This window comes from Oreochromis niloticus, linkage group LG4 (assembly GCF_001858045.2).
Source record: "Oreochromis niloticus isolate F11D_XX linkage group LG4, O_niloticus_UMD_NMBU, whole genome shotgun sequence".
Lineage (NCBI taxonomy): Eukaryota > Metazoa > Chordata > Actinopteri > Cichliformes > Cichlidae > Oreochromis > Oreochromis niloticus.
The window spans coordinates 30,033,670-30,054,405 of record NC_031969.2 but is presented as its reverse complement, the minus strand read 5'-3'; the positions used below and the strand labels follow the sequence as shown (position 1 = coordinate 30,054,405).

At 41.4% G+C, this 20,736-nt stretch overlaps 2 protein-coding genes and 2 non-coding genes across 6 annotated transcripts; all 4 read right to left on the bottom strand.

The window, feature by feature from the left end:
- Positions 1-7,359: 7,359 nt before the first annotated feature.
- On the bottom strand, positions 7,360-11,654 carry rpl3 (ribosomal protein L3). Its single transcript, XM_003442604.3, has 10 exons — positions 11,641-11,654; positions 11,242-11,370; positions 10,520-10,712; positions 9,576-9,744; positions 9,085-9,220; positions 8,695-8,881; positions 8,346-8,608; positions 8,168-8,263; positions 7,921-8,040; positions 7,360-7,492 (listed from the first exon to the last, which is right to left on the bottom strand). Exons 2-10 carry the CDS (start codon positions 11,242-11,244, stop codon positions 7,448-7,450), a joined length of 1,212 nt encoding a protein of 403 aa, XP_003442652.1. The 5' UTR covers positions 11,245-11,370; positions 11,641-11,654; the 3' UTR covers positions 7,360-7,447.
- LOC112846805 (small nucleolar RNA SNORA54) lies at positions 7,564-7,696 on the bottom strand. Its single transcript, XR_003219978.1, has one exon. It is a non-coding gene; the product is annotated as a small nucleolar RNA SNORA54 (small nucleolar RNA).
- LOC112846807 (small nucleolar RNA U83B) lies at positions 8,953-9,044 on the bottom strand. The gene has a single exon (XR_003219980.1). It is a non-coding gene; the product is annotated as a small nucleolar RNA U83B (small nucleolar RNA).
- Positions 11,655-12,435: 781 nt separating the features above from the next.
- Positions 12,436-20,064, bottom strand: slc25a39 (solute carrier family 25 member 39). 3 transcript variants are annotated; one of them, XM_005469022.4, is made up of 12 exons: positions 19,842-20,063; positions 18,038-18,143; positions 17,864-17,923; positions 17,680-17,730; positions 17,100-17,209; positions 16,937-17,004; positions 16,361-16,485; positions 15,590-15,763; positions 14,745-14,854; positions 13,916-13,997; positions 13,753-13,833; positions 12,436-13,672 (listed from the first exon to the last, which is right to left on the bottom strand). In XM_005469022.4, the coding sequence occupies exons 2-12, from the start codon at positions 18,132-18,134 to the stop codon at positions 13,554-13,556; spliced, it is 1,077 nt and encodes a 358-aa protein (XP_005469079.1). In that variant the 5' UTR covers positions 18,135-18,143; positions 19,842-20,063; the 3' UTR covers positions 12,436-13,553. The 3 variants fall into 3 exon arrangements, with proteins under 3 accessions (XP_005469079.1, XP_005469080.1, XP_003442563.1); XM_005469023.4 differs by lacking the exon at positions 19,842-20,063 and adding an exon at positions 19,281-19,542; XM_003442515.5 differs by lacking the exon at positions 17,680-17,730 and having other exon boundaries at positions 19,842-20,064.
- Between the last annotated feature and the right edge of the window lie 672 nt (positions 20,065-20,736).

Below are 20,736 nucleotides of genomic sequence, written 5' to 3'. Positions count from 1 at the left end.
CACACTTTGAATTTAGGCTGAAGGACCCCCAAAAAATACTGTAAAATAAACTTCATAACAGTAAAATAAAAGTCCCAACAGCTGTGATGAAGCTCACAGTTAAACTGTAACACTGTAGCAGCACACTTGTCTGACGTCTGCATACCAGTTCAACTGACTGGTGGAATAAATACTGGAAAAGTAAAGACTCACCTCATATTGTCTAATATCCTATAACCTTATAAAATAGAGGTCCCTCCACATTGTATGTTAAGGTAGGAGAAAGATGCTAAGATACATTCGGCCACGTCAAGGAGGGAATGATACTGAAAAAAATACTTTAAGGTTTTTCATAACTCAAAGAATAAAATAACTGAACATTGTCACTGATGAACAATGTGTGGGGATGTCTTTGATTTCAGTGGGATTGTCCTGTGGTTTCTTCTTGCTGGTTGGATGAGGTACTGACGATGATCAATAATCAGTTACAGGTTTGTTTTGATTTTAGTCTTATTTATTTGGAGCATGAACTTCCTGAATTAAAAAAAAAAAACAAGGCAGCCACTTATAGCCTTCAACTAAGACGGCTATAAGTGGTTAAATAAAAAATCTCTAGCAGTCTTCAAATACATAAAAATACTCTTGTTAATACTAGTTAATTACTAGTTAATCTGTGAAATGGAGCAACTGACCTTCTCTCTGAAACTTGAGACTGCAAGGTTTGGAACGCACTGGGAAAAATGGATATTCTACCAGACTGTGAAATAAATAATTTGAAAATTTTGCCTGTTTGTTGTGTCAACCATTACCTTCTTATGCTTTTGAGGAACTAGGTCTTTGGTTATGAATGAATATCAAGTTGCTCCACTTTCTGGAGAGGCCTTCCCACATATGTGACTCATGAGGACCTTTTGAGTATAAAAAAAACCAACAAGCACAAATGAACTGCGGACCTTTTTGCATAATGATGTGATCCATTTCTTAACTGTTGTTCTTTTTTGGTTTCTGATGGCGGATGAATTTTGTAGTGTGACTCATGTCCTGCCTGTTGCTGTGTGATGGTTCAGATGTTCATAACACAATGAAGTTAAAAAGTATAAAGTGTGATTGAGAGTATCAGGATAACCACATACTGACGATAATACAGAATGATTTATCAATACTGTGTCAAAACTGGACTTCTAATATTGCGAATAACTCCTTTAACACATTTGTGCTCCATTTTAAGGTAAGTTAGGTTTTACCTCACAAGAAATATAAAAGATGAAGATGACTGAAACCCTGAGATCCTTGCTGATTCTGTGTCCGTGTCAGAAATAATTAGGAGTATTACGAGGTGCTGAAGTTACCTGTCTCTGGATGGTGTTTTTAGTTCTGTGTAGTTTTGGGGTTTAGGGTTCTTAGTGAATATGCAGTATATAGGGGCTTTGGAGTTCAGGAAGTCCTCCTGCATCTGACAGCTTGGTCCTCACCCTTTATCTCCACACACTGTGACATTACTGCTGTTTGTCACATGCCAAATACATTTTCTAACCTTCACGTTGGGAGTTTAGCCAGGAGACGAGCCATAAAAACACATCCTTAGGCCCTTTGAAAGCTGCACAGCCAAGCAACATGCTGCTACAAAATACTCTCTTTTTTGTGTGTGTGTTGTATATTTGATTGGAGGTTAAAAACCATTGGAAAATACTCTCCGTAACTTTAAAATGGAGAGATTACAAACATAAAAGCATAAAAGCAACAACTGGAAATTTTAAATGTTTGGTCGTTTTACCCCAAATCTCACATAATTCTTTATACGTTTAAACAATAATAGTCAAAAGGAGAGTTTGGTAGAGAGAATGTGTTTTGCAAAAGTGCTTTGTGGCTTTATTTAGATTTGATCATTACTGATGAGACAATCTACATGGCGTCCATCAGGTTAGCTTTCACACATTGCAAAATCCTGATCACTGAAGTGAGACGCATCGCCGTTTCCTTGGAGAGCCCTGCTACCTTTAAGCTGTATGTGGATACAACAATACAAATGCAGAAACCCCTGATTAAGATGATTAAGATTTTCCAAAGTTGGCAAAAAATGTTTGCGTAAGAGCTGAGAGTAAGAAAAGGATGAACGTAACAGGTTTTAAAGGCTTTTACGAGATTAATAAATACAAAAAACTGTTGATCATGTATCTGTTGAAAAGGTAAAGCAGTGTGAGAGTCACTGTTGGACCAGTTGTTGCCTGTGGCCTCCTCCGTGTGTAATAATGGTCCTGAGCGTGTGGTCGTCCCCTCCGACAGTCTGTTCTTCTGTCAGACGCCACGCCACGGCGCCACCCAGCCACTTCCCCAACACTGCAGGACGGCCTGCCTCTGACTCTCTGCCAGCCGGACGTTGACGATGCCAGCAGGCACACCAACACACAGTTGCACACACCTACTTATATGTGCAAGCAACTGTGCACACTCTTACACACTCACATAAATCAAATGCTTGGCCCTCCTCTCCGCTGTCCCAGCATGCACCCTGGTTACCTGGCTGCTGTCCCACTAAGAACAGCTGCTACCACAAGACTGGACTGGAGGTTCCACTGCATGGTAGCTGACACACACATACATACACACAAAGACTCATATAAAAGAGCCACAAACAGTACTGGCTTCATTCATCCCCAGCTCTGATGCAAGCTCATTTCTGGTGATAGAAGACTAAACCAGAAGGTAATAACTTTTAATGGGAAGATAATCCACAAAAACAACCACAACAAATAAACATAAGCACAAAAAGATGATTATAAAGATACAAAAAAAAACAACAACAACAAAAAAGCAAGAACAAGCAGAGGGAAAATAGCCAGAAATTGATACAAAATGACCAGATTTTTTTAATGATAATAATGTATGCAGAATTAATGTAAAAGACACAAAATACACAAAATTGCTAAAACATTGATACAGAATGTCCACATAGGCAATAAAATGACAATGAAATAACATAAAATTACTGAGACACAAACAGGCACAGATGTATAATTACCATTAAAGGATGCAAAGCAATCAAAGACCGCACAGACTGAAAACAAACCCAGCTTGATGCAAAACTAAGAGATACAAAAATTACCAGAAAACACACACAGTTATAACAAATAGGCAAAAATCACCACAGAGATGCAAAACAGAGGCCAACTGATTCCTATAGTAAGTAAAAAGTGAAACAGAATAACAATAAAATGATAGAACATTGCAACAAAATGAGAAAGTGGTGCAAAGTAACAAAAAACTGACCCCAAATTATGAGGAAAACATACCTTTTTTTGCAAAGGACCTAATCATAACCATAAAATGTTGCAGGACAACTGAAACATAAAGTAAGAGAGAAGAACAACAAGCACAAACTAACAAACACGGCCCAAAAACAACGTCCATAATGTGACCTGACCACAAACAACTGTAAGTACAACAAATAAGTGTTTATTTCTTTCAGTCTGGTATGTTGCTCCTCTGTAGGAGGGTCAGGGCCTTTTCCATGTCACAGTGCAGCCGTGTCTGCTTTAAAAACACTATTTTTTCTTAAATTCCTTTCCTACCTGCTTTCTTCATCCTCGGCTCTGAAGAGAGCTCATTTGAGATGATGTAGGACTGGACTAATAGAGTGAAATGGTGCAGGGAGGGCTTTATGAAAAGTGCACAGAGATGCTGTTTGAGCAGATGCACGGGGTCATAAAGTTAGTGCCTGCTGGGACACCTGGACTCATCTGAATGGGACACAGGGAGCAATTAACGGCATTATAATTCTGGCCCTTTCAGCGTCACATTTAGCAGGGAGGCTGGGGGGGGGGCGGGGTTATGTAGAGCTGAGCTCCGCCGCTGCTTTGATCTGCAGCTCTGCTTGTGCTGCAGCAGGGCAGGGGTCAGAGCCCCTGGAGGTGATTATGTAAGAGCGGGCCCATCTCCATGACTGTCCTCTGGCCACAGTGACACGGGGCTTCACCCTGCTTCCGCCTCCTGCTGCTTCAACATGTACATCAGAAACACTTCATCACAAGTGTCCTTTGGAGGATGTGGAACTGCTTTGGTGGAGAAAATGTCAAATTCTTGAAATGCGGCTCAACAGAGAACGATCGTACGTCAACTCTTTGGGCTTTCAGGTTAATAAGGGGTGGGGGGGACCTTGAAAGTCTTCACAGTAGATCCACATTTTTGCTAAAAGTGCTTAATATTATGCAGGGATGTCTCAGAGAGGCATTTTGCAGGGCATCTAAATGGCCTAAGAACCCTCTCAGGGTCTTCCTCATTACCTGCTGAAGAGGTGTTTTCAGTTTTTTGGCAGTGATGAGTCGGACTGGATGATGCTGGAGCTTAATTACTGTACAGCGACTGCTCGAGTTCTGATGTCAGCTGAATGCAAGCATTACAGCTCAAGGACACATATAGCCTGTTAAAACATGCCATGTTAGCGAAACTCTGTGTCTTTCCGTCCATCAGTTCTGCATAGGTGGCTGCTCTCATCACAGCTGACGCCGACCTTTTCAGCTGCAGAGACGGGACGCACTTAACAAGCTCAGTGGGCACATTAAACTGTATGTGCATTCACTCATTCCCTGCAGTGTTGTGATGTATACTCTGGTCATTTCCATTCTGCTTTATGGAGAGCTTTATGAGATTTTTTGCACTTTCAGGCTTCTTCACCTTGAAGTTAAGAGTTGTTTTTTGTTTTTTTTTGCTTGCTTTGCTTTGAATAAGGTCTATAACACAAGAAATGTTCATATTTTGTTCTACAACATGAGGTATGGAAGTAAATACTTCACCTGTGAATTGTGAAGCTATTCCGAAGCTGTGCCAGAGAAGGAGTTTCATAACCAGACAATGACACTACAAAAGTTTTCAGGGACATTCGGCGTCATCATGCCATGGAGATGGTGACCTTAAAGTCAGCGATCATTGTGTAGTTTATTTCTAACCCTCATTTTTCTTCTTGCCATTGCATTTGTGTGTCAAAAAATCATGATATTATCAGATTATCTTGTTGAACAAAATAAGTATCATAACATCTTTTTTCCTCACTGCTTATTTTTGTGATCAGCTTGTGGAAAAATCCAACCAGCTTTTGTAGTGAGGGAACCAGGGCTACGCTAATTTCTGTGTTGGCCTTGCAGTACTCTCTTTGTACCCACCAAACTACCGAGTTTGGTGAATATTTGTACACGTCATTATTAGTGGGGATACCAGGTTCACTTAACTACTTGCATTATGCTCAATCACATGGCAGCAACTTAGTGCATTTAGACATGAGCAGATGGTCAAGATCACCTGCTCAAGTTCAAACCAAGTGTGGGGAAGAAAGGTGATTTAAATGTCTTTGAATGTGGCATAGCTGTTGGTGTCAGACGGGCTGCTCTGATTTGGAAACTGCAAATCTTCTGGGTTTTTCTTGCACAACCATCTCCAGGGTTTACAGAGAATGGTCTGAAAACCAGAACATATCTGGGTGAGTATATTTTGTTAAAGTCAGAGCTCAAAGACATTTCATACACCTTGTATAAGCAGTTCAGGCTGCTGGTGGTGAAATGACGTTGGGCGCATTTTCAGCCCTCTTAGTAGCAACTGAGCATCACAGCCTGCTTTTATATCATGTCAATGTCTTTGTCACCACAGTGTACCCATGTTCCAATAGTTTCCAAAATGATTTCTTGGACATGACAATGAGTTCACTGCACTGTTATGGCCTCCAGTCACCACATCTCAATCCAATGGGATGTGGTGTAACATGAGATTTGCATCCTGGATCTGCAGTGATATCCTCTCTTCATTCCAATTCTTTCAAAGCAGTTCTAATAGAAAATGCAAGCACAACTCAGTATAAGTATACTTGAAGTGACCAGTTAGTAAATGTGCAAGGACAACTTCAGTCACTTAACTGCATATCTAAACCATCATTTGTATTTAAATTATTTGAGGAGACTTGCTGCGAGATGCAGCCTGTTCAGTTTTGACATGTGGATTTCCCTTAAGCCTTTGGCATAACACCTGTTAGCTCAGAGGTTCCCAAAGTGTGGGGCGCGGTATGAAAAGGGGAAAGGAAAAAAAAAAAGCGCTTGGACACTGTGGACAGGTTTTTGACGGGGCTCCCACACAAACGCAAAGCAGGAGATGAAGCATCGCTAAATATGTTTCCAAACCAACTTCCTTCCAAGCCAAAGACTAGAAAATATGGTGAAGCATATCTTCCCTTTGGCTTCAGCTGCACAAGTGCCAAGGTAGGTCTCCCTGCAAAGTTAGTTTTCCCTGCGTCCAGAGCACGCGCTGGGCTCTCCAAATCACGAACAATCAGTATCCCACATTCTTGATTTTTAGTTCACAAACACTTCTTGTAATAACTACTCCTGACATTTTGGACATCTTAGCTCTTTATGCAGTAAAGTTACAGTGGGATACAAATAATATCAGGCTGATCCTGCCGTAATTTGTTCCCCAGGTTCAAATCACGGACAAACAGTATCCCACAGCTGTTTTTGAACCCATTTTGCACAGAGAGGCATTTTTTGAAAAATGTATTGACAGCAATGTTGAATATTATTACACAGGAAAAAAACAAAAAAACAACTATATGTAAAATAATTACACCATGACGCCTCTGCCTTTCTAAATGCATGGATAGTAACTGCGTGTGTATATAAGCGCGTAAAACCTGAAGATAGATTAACAGTATTTTGTCTCTGACTATCCGCCATTAGGCAATTCATCTCATGTAAACAATAACGTGGCGCACAGCGTGACGTGAAAAGAGGCACCTTTGTCGTTGCGTGACGAACTCTGTATTCCTCGTCCACACATAAACGCAAAAAAGGAGTTTTAAATAATCTCCGTTTTCGGTGAATCGCAACGCCGTTTACGTGTTGACGAAAGGCCCAAATGCATAGAAACAGCTGCGCTTTCAAAAATACCCGTGTAGGTGTGGACATAGCGTAAAAGAGTTAGTAGTATATTTTATTACTACCTGTAATTTATTACAGTTTACTTGTATTTGCTTAATCGTTTACTAAATTTTTGAGGTGTGATTAAACCGCAATGGAGCAAAATATGGGTGTGTGTGTTTGGAGGATGCGTTTGTCTTGTAAAACAAAGGGGGGCCTGGCAAAAAAAAGTTCGGGAACCACTGTTAGCTGAACCCCATCAGCTCTTCATGTCCAAAATGGCCAGGTCTGGCTGCAAACATGGCGGGTAAAAAAAAGAAAAAAGAAAAAAAAAAAGTGCAAATTTCAGGCCTCGAAACAGAATTTCAGCACCAGTTGATATCAAGGTAACATAATAGTTGAATAGAGTTCCTACTTGTATTACATTAAGCTACAAAAAGAGCTCGTATGTTAATAAAAAAAAAAAAAATTAACAAGACGATGCTTTTTGATCTTTTGTTTTTATTGAACAACTCTGCAGAACAGTGAAGATGGTGACAGTCAACGTAGCAGAGACATTGTAGTCCAGGACTTTAAGCAGTCTCTTCCTTGGCAATGCGGTCTTTCTTGAGTGGTCCCTGTGGAAGAAAGAAACAGAACCATCAATCATGTGACAATACTTAATTGTCTTCCTGTTGGCGCGAAGCAGACGTGTTCCCAGAGAGTGAACAGGGAGCCAGCACAGAGAGGCACTGCTCCCCTGCCTCACTGGAGCTCACTGTGGCACTGGAATGGAACCCAGAGTTCATACTGAAGACTGAACCAGGTTACGAACAGTGCAGGGCAACTCAGAAACTAATAACTGCAGTGTTACGAAGCTTTTACTTTCAGGGGTCACAGTCTTTAAAGGGGAACTTATTGGGCTCATTTCCAGCTTCACCATTTTATTCATGAATTCTAGAGTAGCTTTGTATGGCTCAGATCGAAATAATCCTCACACGTCTTATCCTGGGCTTGTCGTCTGCTTAACCTGTCTGAAACTAGCCATTTTAGAACAAAGTCTTACCATGAAAACCTTCTTTTCCTCCACGGTCTGGAAGCGACCATGACCGAACTTGGAGGTGGTGTCGATAAACTTGAGGTCGATCTTCTCCTGGGCACGACGGCTTGTCTGCACCAGCAGAGACTGAGGGAGAGGGAACAAGAACCAAGTCTTAATATCCCAAAGCTTAATTATTAACTTTGTCTAAGAAAAATCATCCCAGTATGAAACTGGTCAAATACCACAACTAATTGCTTCACTTTAGTCTCACCTTGCGCAGAGTCAGCACCCTCTTCTTGGTCCCCACAACACAGCCCTTCAACATGACAAAGTCATTCCTCACTTCTCCGTAATGGACAAATCCACCCTGTAATTAAAAGACAAGGTCAATCACAGCTTCCAGGCTGGAGTGCTGACACACCAAGTACAGATATGTCAAAGGTTCCTACCATGGGGTTGATGCTCTTGTTGGACAGATCGTACTCTGTGGAGGCGTTGTTCTTCACCAACTTTCCGTCCTTCTGGTGGTAGCCCTGACCAATCTTGTAGATCTTCTTGTTGATCTCTGTGCGGTGGTGGTAACCCTTCTGACCAGCACGGGCCACAGAGAAGGCCACACGGGCAGGATGCCAGGCACCGATACAGGCCACCTTACGCAGACCACGATGGGTTTTGCGAGGCAGCTTCTTTGTGTGCCAACGGCTGGTGACACCTAAGAGTCGAGACACTCGGTCAGAGTCACGATAAATTCAGGTTCAACCAGCAGCTGTTGCAGTGAAAGAGGCTCAAGTATCTTACCCTTGTATCCGTGACCCTTAGTGACACCAATGATGTCAATCATTTCGTCCTGTGTGAAAACGTTGTTGACAAGCACAGCCTGCTCCAGCTTCTCACGGGCCCAGTCCACCTTATCAGAGATGGTGCCTCCGTTCACCTGCACCTCCATGAGATGAGCCTTCTTCTGCCTCAGGGGCAGCATACGCATCTGTAAAGGACAAAGCCTGGTTAGGACAGAAAATATCAGCGTGCTTTTGAGCACTGCATACTTTTAGCCATGTAGTCTCAGAAGGAAGGCAGCATGGAAGATATCCTCATAAGTTTCGGGCGCCATGCCTGACGCGAGTTCCGTGGTCTCTTCACTGACAAACATTCAAGGAAATAAACAGAAAATCGAGGGAACAAACCAACCTGTGTGTGGCAAATGACACGGATGACCTGGCAGTATTTCTTCATGGCAGCAAAGTCTTTCTCCAGCTGCTTCTTGCCCTCCTCATCCTGCCATTTCTTGCAGTATTTAGTGAAAGCCTTCTTCTTGGACTTGTACCTGAGAGCATGAAGCGACACATAGGTTGGCACAGGTCCTTCATAACCCCCAAGAGGGGCAGCGGAAGAACGCAGTGCATAGCTGCTTGCCCTCCCTCCGTGTGGACAGAAGGGCTGTATCAGCTAGTGAGGATTTCAGCTCATGGCACAGTTTCTAAGAAGCACTTTCCACTGGCCAGAGGAGCCCGGAGCTCATCAGGGCACGGGGCACCTGAGCGGAGCTGCCACAGAGGGCCACCGTGATGTTAGACTCGCTCAGTGAAAATGCAGTTCCTAACATTTCCACCAGCAACTAACATCTGCTTCAAGCACTTTCATTGCAATGGGATGAGTTTCATTTTGTCCCCAAGACTCACCAGTTCTTGTAGAAGCGGCGCTTGCACTCGTCACTCATGTGCTCGGCGAAGACTGTCTTGAAGGAGCGCAGACCACGGGGTGTGTTGACGTAACCCACAACACCAACCACAATCATGGGAGGAGTCTCCACAATGGTCACGGCCTCAACCACTTCCTTCTTGTTCACCTCTGTAAGACAAAGCATTGATTAATTTTGACTAATAATTGATATAACCAGTAATTTCTTCAACTCTTCGTTAGATAAATTTGTGTACTCATGGTAGAAACTGCGCTCAGTGCTCGACATTCAGCAAGGGGCTATAGACCCATTCTGTCCGCCCGTCGAGGGTCTCATCACAGGCAGAACACCATAACTAAACCTAGACCTTTTTCACTGCAGACGAGGCTCATTTTACAAAAAAAAAAATCAAATGAGAATGAGAATGATGGCCGAATAAACTTATTCAGGTTTTTAGTTTTAAAGTCATCTGTAAATTGCAAGGTGCCCTAGAAAGGCATTAAATACTCACTTCCCCATAGATATAAATGACCAACTACACAATTACCATCATTAATTACATTTTCTTTGTTATATGTATAATTACAGTGACAGTTCAACAAAACCTGCCAAATAATGCTTACTCTGCCATTAATGGCAGTCACTTATTTTTTCTCTGGTTGTCAAATTTTCAGGAAATAATTTAAAACTGCATTTTTTTTTAAATTACAAACTTTAACACTAATGCTGAAAAAGGAAGCGATTGGTAGCTTTCATTAACTGTACCACCGTCATCAACAATGATCAAGCAAGTTAAGATGCATCGTCATGCATTTATTACACTAGCTTCTCTTGCAGACAGAAGCTTAAGTTGCTGCTGTGAAAAAGGTCCGATCACCAACTGTGACTTCTCTTTTTATATTCGACGGTTTTGCTGTATTAAATTTAGAGTCCAGTTGCACTTACTTGAGCCAGGTCTGTCCACCTCCCGGACGATGTGAGTCATGCCGGCCTTGTAGCCCAGGAAGGCAGTCAGGTGAACGGGCTTGCTGGGGTCATCCTTGGGGAAGCTCTTGACCTTACCGCGGTGACGACGGCTCCTCTTGCGGGGCAGAAAGCCCAGGGATCCGTGTCGCGGAGCCGAAAACTTACGGTGGGACTGCCGAGAATAAAGCAGAAAAAAAAATTAATCTTGTGTATCCAAGTAGTGTCTGTTATATATACGGTTCCTAGCACCTTTAAGTTAACTTTTCTACCTAAACCAGCGTGGACTCCTTTACCACGCTAGATTCGGACGTGCTAGCTTAGCTAACCGCCTTTAGCACTTTGCACCGTGCGGCTGTCAAAACTGAGTCGACACATTAGGAACCCTAGCTTTAAGACAATCCATTTAATCCACAACTTTAACAAAATAAGTTACTGAAGACTGAGGCGGTAATAGGCAAAGTAAGTACTTTAAAACGTGGAGAGCGGCCTAATTAAAGCAGCCATTTTGGCCCCAGAGTTGCTCAACACGCATCCCGAAATCTTATATTTGGGATGAAAATAGCAGTGAAATCTACACAAGACTGTCATAAAATATACATTAAAATCAAACTGCGTTTCTTAAACATGTAAAATAGGTGGGATGAATCAGATAGAAAATGGATTGGTGCTCAGAGTACAAGCAGCGAAAGAGGACCGCTCACCATTTCGTCTCCAATCCGATTGAAAGAGGCCCGCTGACGGGCAAACTGCCAGTATATACCAGAGCAAATATCGCGAGAGTCAGCGTGAATATCCGCCAAGAAGCTCCACCCCCGGTTGGTAACGAGTATCTGTAGTAAAATAAATAAACCACTAGATGCCTCTGCTTTCACAAATTTTGCGTTACGCTCATACACAGTGTGAACAATCTTTTATATTTACCAGCATTAAGATTTATTAATATTTATACAAGTAGAAATAAGCATTTACTCCTAATGTTTGCTGCTAATGTGTTGAGGTAAAATTTGTGGTTTAATGAGGAAGTACAAGAAAATATTCAAAAGCGGATAGTCAGTAAAATGCAGAAAGTAAACAGGAGTACTGGGAGGCTAGTTGCATACAAATTGAGAGACGGCAGCAGAGGAAAAGGCTTATAGCGAGTTGGATGTGAGGGTGGAAACTAAGGAAGATTAAAAGGACTTCTACTGACTGGCTAACAGGAAACAGGAAGGCTGACAGGAAAACTCAAGCTGGAAAAGCTGCACGGCAGGATAGGCTAAGGAGATGAAAATGCACTAACAAGTGAGGAGAGTGTCTTGAAAAGATGGAAAGAGTATTTTGGAGGAGCTGATGGATGAAGAAAATGAGAGAAAGAAGACAGACGGAGGTGCCTGAGGAATGCCTGAGGAATGGAGATGAAGTGTACCGGTGCTGGAGTGGGTGGAGCGGTCAAACAAAAGTGTAAGTGAAGGTTTACAAGATGGTTGTGAGAGCTGCTGTGATGGTTTGGAGATGGTGGCAAAAAAAAAAAATGTCAGGCAGCAGAGCAGAAGACTTTATGATTTTCATCAGGAGTGACCAGAATGGAGATTAGAAATGAGTACATCAGAGGGAGAGCTCAGGTCAATGGGTTTGAGGTGCTTTGGACATTTACAGAGGAGCAAGAGTGGATACTGGACAAAGGATCCTGAAAATGGAGCTGCCAGGAAAAGAGCAAAACCTTAGAGGTTCATGGAAATATGAGGACATGCAGAGGACTGGTGTAACAGATGCTAGGGACAGGACGAGATGCATCCAGATAATCAGCCGAAGATTTCACACTTTCTCTTTGGTGATTTAAAAGGAAAATTACTTTTATCTCAAATCAATGTGTGTGCCCATTGGGTAATCTAATAAATACTAGTAGTGAGCCAACATAACTTACGCACAAGTTAAATTTTATTAAACAGTGGTCATTTACAATACCACGTCATAGGAAATAAGTCACTCATTGCATAAAGATAAAGCCACCTTCAGATTTCACACATACAAAAAAGAAAACACACAAAGGAAACACAATCACATTTAGCTTTCAATTTAAGGCAGAAATATTTTGTTTCATGACCCAGTGTTTTTGTTCATTGGAGATAAGAAGTCCAAAACTTTTATGACCAGAGGAGATTTTCTCCTTTTTGTTATTGCTTTTTGTTACAAGTCTCCCAACATTTCTTGGTGACATCTGTGACTTTTGAGAAGTTTGCTGCAGTGGTTTTCACAGAAGATTATGTCACGTAATTGGAATAATCATATTATTTATTCCAATAAGGCTTGCTTCAATTTAGCCAAACTAATGTAAGGTTATCCTTGAAAACTCACAGTATGGCTTTCCTCATTTACAAAAATTTTTTAAAAAGAAGCTTAAGTTGCTTTTTATGATTTCATTTCACAGCACTTGTTTTGCAAACGTAAGAGTGCTCCGAATCTATCCAGCATACGAACCATATTATTTACTCATCTACACAGCAGATAAATGTCAAAATTGTCATGCTTTACAATGACAGGAACTCTGCAATGAACAGGCCTGGACACACCATGCAGTCCGTCACACAATCCAAAGTGCAGGAAAAGGAACATTTTCCTTTCACCCGATAAGGATGCAGCCTTTAAGGTGGTTTCCCTCCCCCACTGTCCTGAATAGAAGGTGAGCAGGTTCAGGGTCTTCACTGAGATTTACTCCCCATTTCCTTCGTTTCATTGGAAAAATGAGAGCACAATAAGACTACAATGATTTGGTACAAGTTCCTTTACATAACCACTAAACAAAGTTTCTATCTTTAAACTTTACTCCATTAAGCACACAAAGTTTGTGGTCCCAGAAAATCTCTGCCTGGGATTCAGGCTCCTTATTGTGTCCAGGGATGCAGGGTAAGTGGTGAGGGGGGTGGATCTCCAAAAACACAGACATCTCCACAAATGGGCTGAATCTTCAGACCTGTCCGGATTTATTCTCTGCATGTTTTGCTGCGACAAACAACCTGCGGCACAGTGACAGCCTTCACAACGCCAGCCGCTCTCGATCAAGGTTCATCTTTTGGAAGAAGGCTTTTCCAAACTCATAGCTGCTTATCATAACAGCACAGGCTGGGGCCACTTTGATCACCCTGGGCATGAAACCTGGGGAAAATAAACATGATATTTTTATGCAAAGCACACATTATAAGTTTGAGTTGGCATACAATAGGACAAATGTGTACCTGCAAAAAGGCCCCTGTAGCCCAACTCGGCCCGTATTTCCTTCATGATGTGCCAGGTGGATGATGTTCTCTTCACAGAAACTAGAGGGCATAAGAAGAACATCAGTATGTAAATTTCACACAACATAAGTACCTACATCATGAACGTATGTCATGCGCAGACCTCCCAAAGTGTCCATCTCTCCCAGCTGGATCTGTCTGCGAGTCTTCACAACATCGAAGGGCAGCGTCAGGATCGCAGCGATCTAAACACAGCAGACGGGAAGAGTCATAAACTGGGCTATATGCAATATGACTAAGTGCCAATTTAGTTCAGGGCTACACAGGAAACATTTACTCAGCAATGATTGGTTTACTGGGCAGTTAGAGCCATCACAAAAGGAGTTACTGAAGTTAGATACACGTCTGCATGGATGTTTTACAGGCAGCAAAGTCACACTTTTATTTTTGTTTCCTTAAACAATGGATCTGTAGAGTTTCAGACTCTTAGTAACACTTCTGCACAAAGATCAGTCCATAAGGAAAAAAAAAATACAGCGCAGTATTGCAGACATTAGTGTATGTTAAGTGGAATTCCACCGTGATTAAAAGTAGGTTGTTTTTTTTGTTTTTTTTCATGAATTGCAGTAGATGTTAGCTGCACTTGAAAGGAAACTATTTATATCACAAGTTGGGTAATTATTGCTCGAGTAACATCACGGTGTGAATGTGTGACCGACACTGGCCTGATTCCCCCAAGTTATCCAATGCAATCTCTCAGACTTTGGTATCAGGTGGTATAAAGTCATTCACATAAATTTATTATACGGTAATCGTAGTAGGTGAGCAAAAGACAGCACCGTTTTCCATAGCGGCACACTTTTTAAAGTTTATTATCATTTGGGTTCAGGAGAAACTTATTCTGCTTCAGTGATATCAGTACAGGTGTCAGATATCCTAACATTTAACATGCTTAACAACTGTAACAAAGGGCAGGTGTGCAGAGTACTCACTGCTCCAGACACAGCTCCTGCAGTAAAGCTGATAGAGAAGTTGGCCTGAGGAACTCCAGACTGTTCACAAAGCCGGGCCTTCACCATTTCATAGTTAAACCAGTACAAAGCTGCAAACACAGAGATTGGTAATTTGTTACTTTGGTCCACATTAGAGTCAAACTACTGTCTTTTCAGCTGCTCTTCTGTGGATTTATACATTTACAATATCTCTGAAATTAGCCAACACTCTTAACGTTGATCAGTACGAGCTCCTCTTGGCTGCAAACTCAAAAGAAAGAACTCCAAACATCAGCAGCACGCTAGAGAATTTATGGAAGACAATAGCTCTCTGTGTCCCAATTACCAGGACAAAGAGCAGCATAAATTGACGTTTTTACTTCCTCCTTATCAAAACAGTTAAATGAAGTGGAAATGGAAGTCTTACAGTCAATAAACACTGATAAAGATACAAAAATCTATCCTGCAACTCAAATGCGGTGCAGTAAAAATTAAGCACAATGCTACACCTATTTTGTTACCAGGGGACCTCTATAAAATTTTCAAGGTGAAAAGGGTTAGAGGTTATTATGGGAGACTAACTAAATCAAGGGTCTAGGATAAATGTTCGCCTTGTCAAATCCGTGGAGCTAATTTATGATTTATGGCAGTGAGCTTCATAAGCTTATGGTTATGAGGCTTCTGGAAGAGTTTCACGGATGACAACAAGGAAAGAGTCCTATTTTAACAAAAAGACGTCTGTTTAGAACAGACGGAAGGTATCAAATAAAAATGTTGCAGGAGTGGTTAGACAAGTTTATGTAGCGCACTGGCATGATAAGTGCAATCAACATGATGTGTCTCACCTGAAAAGGGTACATCTCTGAGAACGGTGGGTCCCCAACCCCTCCACAGGGACAGAAGTCCATTCTGGGCCACAGCAGAGCGGATACATGTCCGCAGCTCGCTGTAGGACAGCTGACGGGACTGCATCTTGGTCCTGACCAGTTCCAGTGGGCTGATCACTGTCACGGCTCCCACTGCAAAACAGACACACAGGTTTCGCTTAAAGAGCACTGTCGCAGATGCCAACAGACTCGATAAACTGATTCGTAAGGCCAGTAATGTTGTGGGGATGGAGCTGGACTCCCTCAAGGTGGTGTCGGAGAGGCGGATGTTGTCCAAGATAAAGACAATGTTGGATAACACCTCCCACCCACTCCATGACATGCTGGTCAGTCACAGGAGTACGTTCAGTGAAAGACTGAGATTACCGAAAAGCACCACTGAACGACACAGGAAATCATTCCTGCCTGTGACCGACTCCCTGTACAACTCATCCACTTAACACACTGTTTACTGCAACAGCTACACCCTTCTTGCACATGTTCTTTTTCAGCTATTTATTAATAAGTGACTTTTATGTGTGTATATATATATATATATATATATACATATGCCTGTATATATTGTGCTATTCTTAGTTAGTGTATTGTCTGTCTTTGTTAATGTTTGTTTATAATGGAGCACTGTAACGAAAAATAATTTCCCCTAGGGATCAATAAAGTATTCTGATTCTGAGTACTGTGTTGTGATTTCTGTGTGGGCAGTTTTTTTTTTTTTCCCCACACACTTACATCTGGCAAGACCCCCAGCAACAAGAGGGACGTGACTGCCCTGAAGACCCACACCGGATCTCAGGAAGTCCCGCAGCTGGTCGTAGCAGGTGAAGTAAATGACAGTGGCAGGTACTGCCATCACCCTGTTAACATAAACGAACAAAGGTTTCGAACACAGAGAAACTGTACACTTTGCACCATATCAATAGAAAGTTTTCATAATATTATAATAATATGCTAGTTTTTTACTAGAGTGAGACTGACGTGTCAGTTTTTCAGCATTATGAGGTACTAAAATGCAGCTTTTGAGCAAGGAAGTACTTTATTAGACCAAGTTCTGCTATTTATTTTTATTTTTTTTAATTTCTTCTCTTTTCTCCAAGACACTCCCCGTTTCCTTTTCTCTAAAACTCAGTGATATTTAATTCAGTTGAAGCTATGTACATTCAGTGCAATGCTCCAAAAACTACAGTCTTTCAAAACAAAACTGTACTTACTTAAAGTTTAAGAAATTTAATTCTGAATTTAGGTCTTCTTACACTTAAATTCTGTATCTATTCTATGAGTACTGAAACTTTAGTAGATGTTACTCACAAAGTTGGTGGTAGCCCGCTCCACAGAGACCGGAGACCTTCATGGCGAGTGATTTTCACAAATGCATCCTGTCGCACAAACAAAAAACAAAAAGAGAGCTTATATCATGTTAATTGTAAACCAAATGTAGGAAAAACAAAGCCACTAATGCATGACTACTCACAAGAGTCCCGCTGAAATGAGTCGGCTTTTTGTACCAGCTGGTGCAACTGGTTCCATTCTGACAAACATAGATGTGATCCATCAGCCCATTACAATACAGGAAACACTTCCCTGTGAGGAGGAACATGAGGTGGTCAGAGGAAGAGAAAACCGCACTCAGATTATTAGCTATTAAAAAGACAAACAAACAAAAAACAACTATGATTAAAAAACAAAATTAGCACATCTCACAATAGCAATATGAAGCTACAAGTGTTCCCTAAACTGAGTCACACAAGCCTTCACACAGGATCGAAATGTCATTAATAATACAGGCACAGGCAATGACCGCACAGCTGCTCTGTAGATAACATAGTCCTGTCCTTGCCTCTGCCTGTTTATTTAGTGCTGATTACCGAGAAACCTTTCAAATAAAGTCTAAAAAAAAAAAAATTTTAAAAAAGAGGCAGAATTCACGTGAATGTATTTACAAAGGGAGCTTTCTGTTTTCACTACCAGGCGATATTTGCTTTTAAAGCAGAAAACCGGGTATGCTAAGCTACATCCGATCGAGTGTTAGCAACGGCGGGGCAAATACTTACACTTGGAATGACGTGAGACACCATCCCACGGAGCAGAAAAAGACGCTGAAGCTATGAAACGAAGGACAAAGCACAAACACACACAGGAGGACAGGTTTAGTGGGGTTAATGTTAAGAGCAAAGCATCACAGTAAAACATGTTAAAAGCAAACTCAGTAAACCACAAAAGAACAAGAGGTTATACCTTGGTGGAACGGTGTCTGCTGAGCCTGCAGCCTGATCTTCACAACGTCTAGTGGCGTGACTGCAAACACAAGAATGAATTTAGTTATCACAACCATACAAGAGCTGATAAACAACTAAATGAGCACCAATGCTAAGACACAGAGAACAACTCCAGCCTTTGTTTCTTTCTCACCAAACAGAGATGTGACGAGGGCTCCAGTGCCAGAGGCCAGCATCTGCTGCACTGGAGAGATCGCAGCCACGGGGCCACTGACGCCTCGCTCGCCCATCCTGCCAACCTGTCAAGACCAAGAGAAACAGCGTGTCACACAAGGTTTCAATCACATTAATATTTAAAACCGAAAGCCTTAAAAAATGCTCTCCAGCTTTAAAAAATTAGTAGTGGTTCAAACATGATCTTGCTCTATACTCAGTCTATAAATGCAGAAAATTTTAAAAATGTACTCTAACTAATTAATCAATTATCAGCAGCAGTTTGAGATTAATTTAATAGTTGTTATTCAATAACCTGTCTAATCCTTGCAGTTTTGGAGTCAAGAATAGTGTAGTTTTGTTGTAATACCCATCTTGAAAAAATAAAATACAACTGAAAGTTTTCAGACAAGAAAAACTTGGGTCAAAAAGCTAAAAAAGCAAATCTAAATGTGAAATTCAAAAGTATAATTACACATGTGTGAGAATGTAAACTGAGATAACACAAGGCTTATATTAACTAAACTTGACAGAGCTGCCTTACCATTTTACACAACACTATCTCCCTGTTATGTAAAACTGTGAGGAAGGAGTGTCAGTGACCCAAAGGATCAGTAACCACACACTGAGTTTGCAGCTGGGTCAGTATCCGGTTAGATCAGGATTCCCAGTGTGTGACTCCTGCTCCTGAGAGCCTTCAAATTAGTGTCACTAAAACCCTTTTTAAAAGTCTTTTCAAGTTTCACAGACTTTGCATTCATCTCCATGCATTACGAAGAGTTAAACTGTCGTGTAATGTTCAGAATTCACTCTGAGAAGCTTGAATTTAGAAAAATTAAGAAATATAAAGTAGACAAAACTGGAAGCCAGTTTTTTTGGCTTATTTATATGATGATAAAAAGAAACAACTTAAAGGAAGTGGAACATCTGGAGGAGGAAAAGCACTGTTATTGACAGTATTTCAGTTCATTGTTGAGAACCAGTTCATAATTTCTATTTGACAAAAATTTAAGTGCAAAAAGAGCAAGTATGTGAGTAGGAAGGGTGAGTCTACAGTAGGTGGAGTTGTTAAACCATTATGATAACTTATCTATAACATGCATGCCTCGCTTTCTCACCCACTCCTAAATGATGGAGCGTGTTGCAGAAAAAAAAACGTAACTTTGTTTAAACAAAATAAATGTTAAAGAAAACGTGCACTGCATTGTGAAAAACTTCCTTACTGTGTGGTTGACCTCTGCTTCCCTGGCTGAAGTTTATTACAGTTTAGAGTGACAAGTATAGCCCTCTGTCTTGGTCTTCCCAATAAGCTTCTTTGCCTGGCCAAGTCTCCTTCCACCAAGTGCCCACAACACACATGCAGCTAAACAGCTCCTTCTCCCTCTTTAATCTCTCTTACACAATGCTGCATGGATAATTGTCAGGTATGACTCCAGATACACATTTCACATGTGCTGACAGAACATGAGAAGCCGCAGATTAGATGCTTCCTTGCAAACAAAACAAAAAAAACCTGCTGCACAACACAGCGGATGCACGAAGACATCGTGTGCTGGGACATTGTGTTCTTTTCCTCACTTAACTTAGCTGACTTTGCTTGTAATAAAATTAAAACATCTGAAGTCCAGATAGATAAGAGGAGGAACAGCTGCCTTTCATGATGATTATCAGTGATCACATTCACTGAAGCAAACCTTTCTGAAATGTGCTGTCAGCCACCTGCGTTTCACTGCACATTATCTGAGTCGCTAGCTAGCTAGCTGTTTACAAGCGACGTTTCTCACCTCTGCTTTAGCTATGAGCGTTGCCAGGAAACACACAGGTGTCTTCACCCATGTCAGTTAAGAGCTACACCATTCTGCCGTGCTTCGTCTTATTATTCGGGTGCTCCACCGCGGATAACCCGTAAACATCTTGTTGGAGGCAGCTTAGCTCGCTTTAGAGTGCAGGTTACAAGCTGTGCACGTCGACTTCATAATCATGAACGCGCAGTCATGGGCGTTTCATAACCGCAGGAGGCCTGTGCGCATGAGTTGAAGATCCGGACTGATCAGGAATGGACTCGCTTGGCCCCGCCCCCCCGCCGTCGCTACCGTTGCTTTGGCGCCACCTGGAGGACCCATTGCACTTCGCTGACACGTGGAAACCAGTTTTTCCGTTAGTCATCCGTATGCTGAACAACGAAGCATCACAGTTTACACAAGAAAAAAAGGGACATCCATTCACTACACTGTAATTAAATCCTCCCAGACGTTTACACTGATAAATAGACTGTAGTCAACATGATGTATGAAAGGGTTACAAGATAAAGACATGATCTATTTAGCATGACTTTGCGTTATTGTATCGATACAATAACGCAAATAGAGCATCTGATTAGAATGGAGATCTCCATTCTAATCAACCCGGCACCTTCTCTTCACTTACAACATCTTGATAGAAGTGTTATGTTATAAGTTATGTTGTGTGTCTGCTGCCCCCTTGGCCAAATGTCTCTTGAAAAGTAGATAGATAGATAGATAGATAGATAGATAGATAGATAGATAGATAGATAGATAGATAGATTAAGAGTCACTTTTGCAAACACCGAAATTGCTAAAAAAAAAAAAAAAATTTAAATTTTTTTTTTTTTTTGACAGATTATAGACAAAAAACTCTTGCACAACAGTCTGAATCATT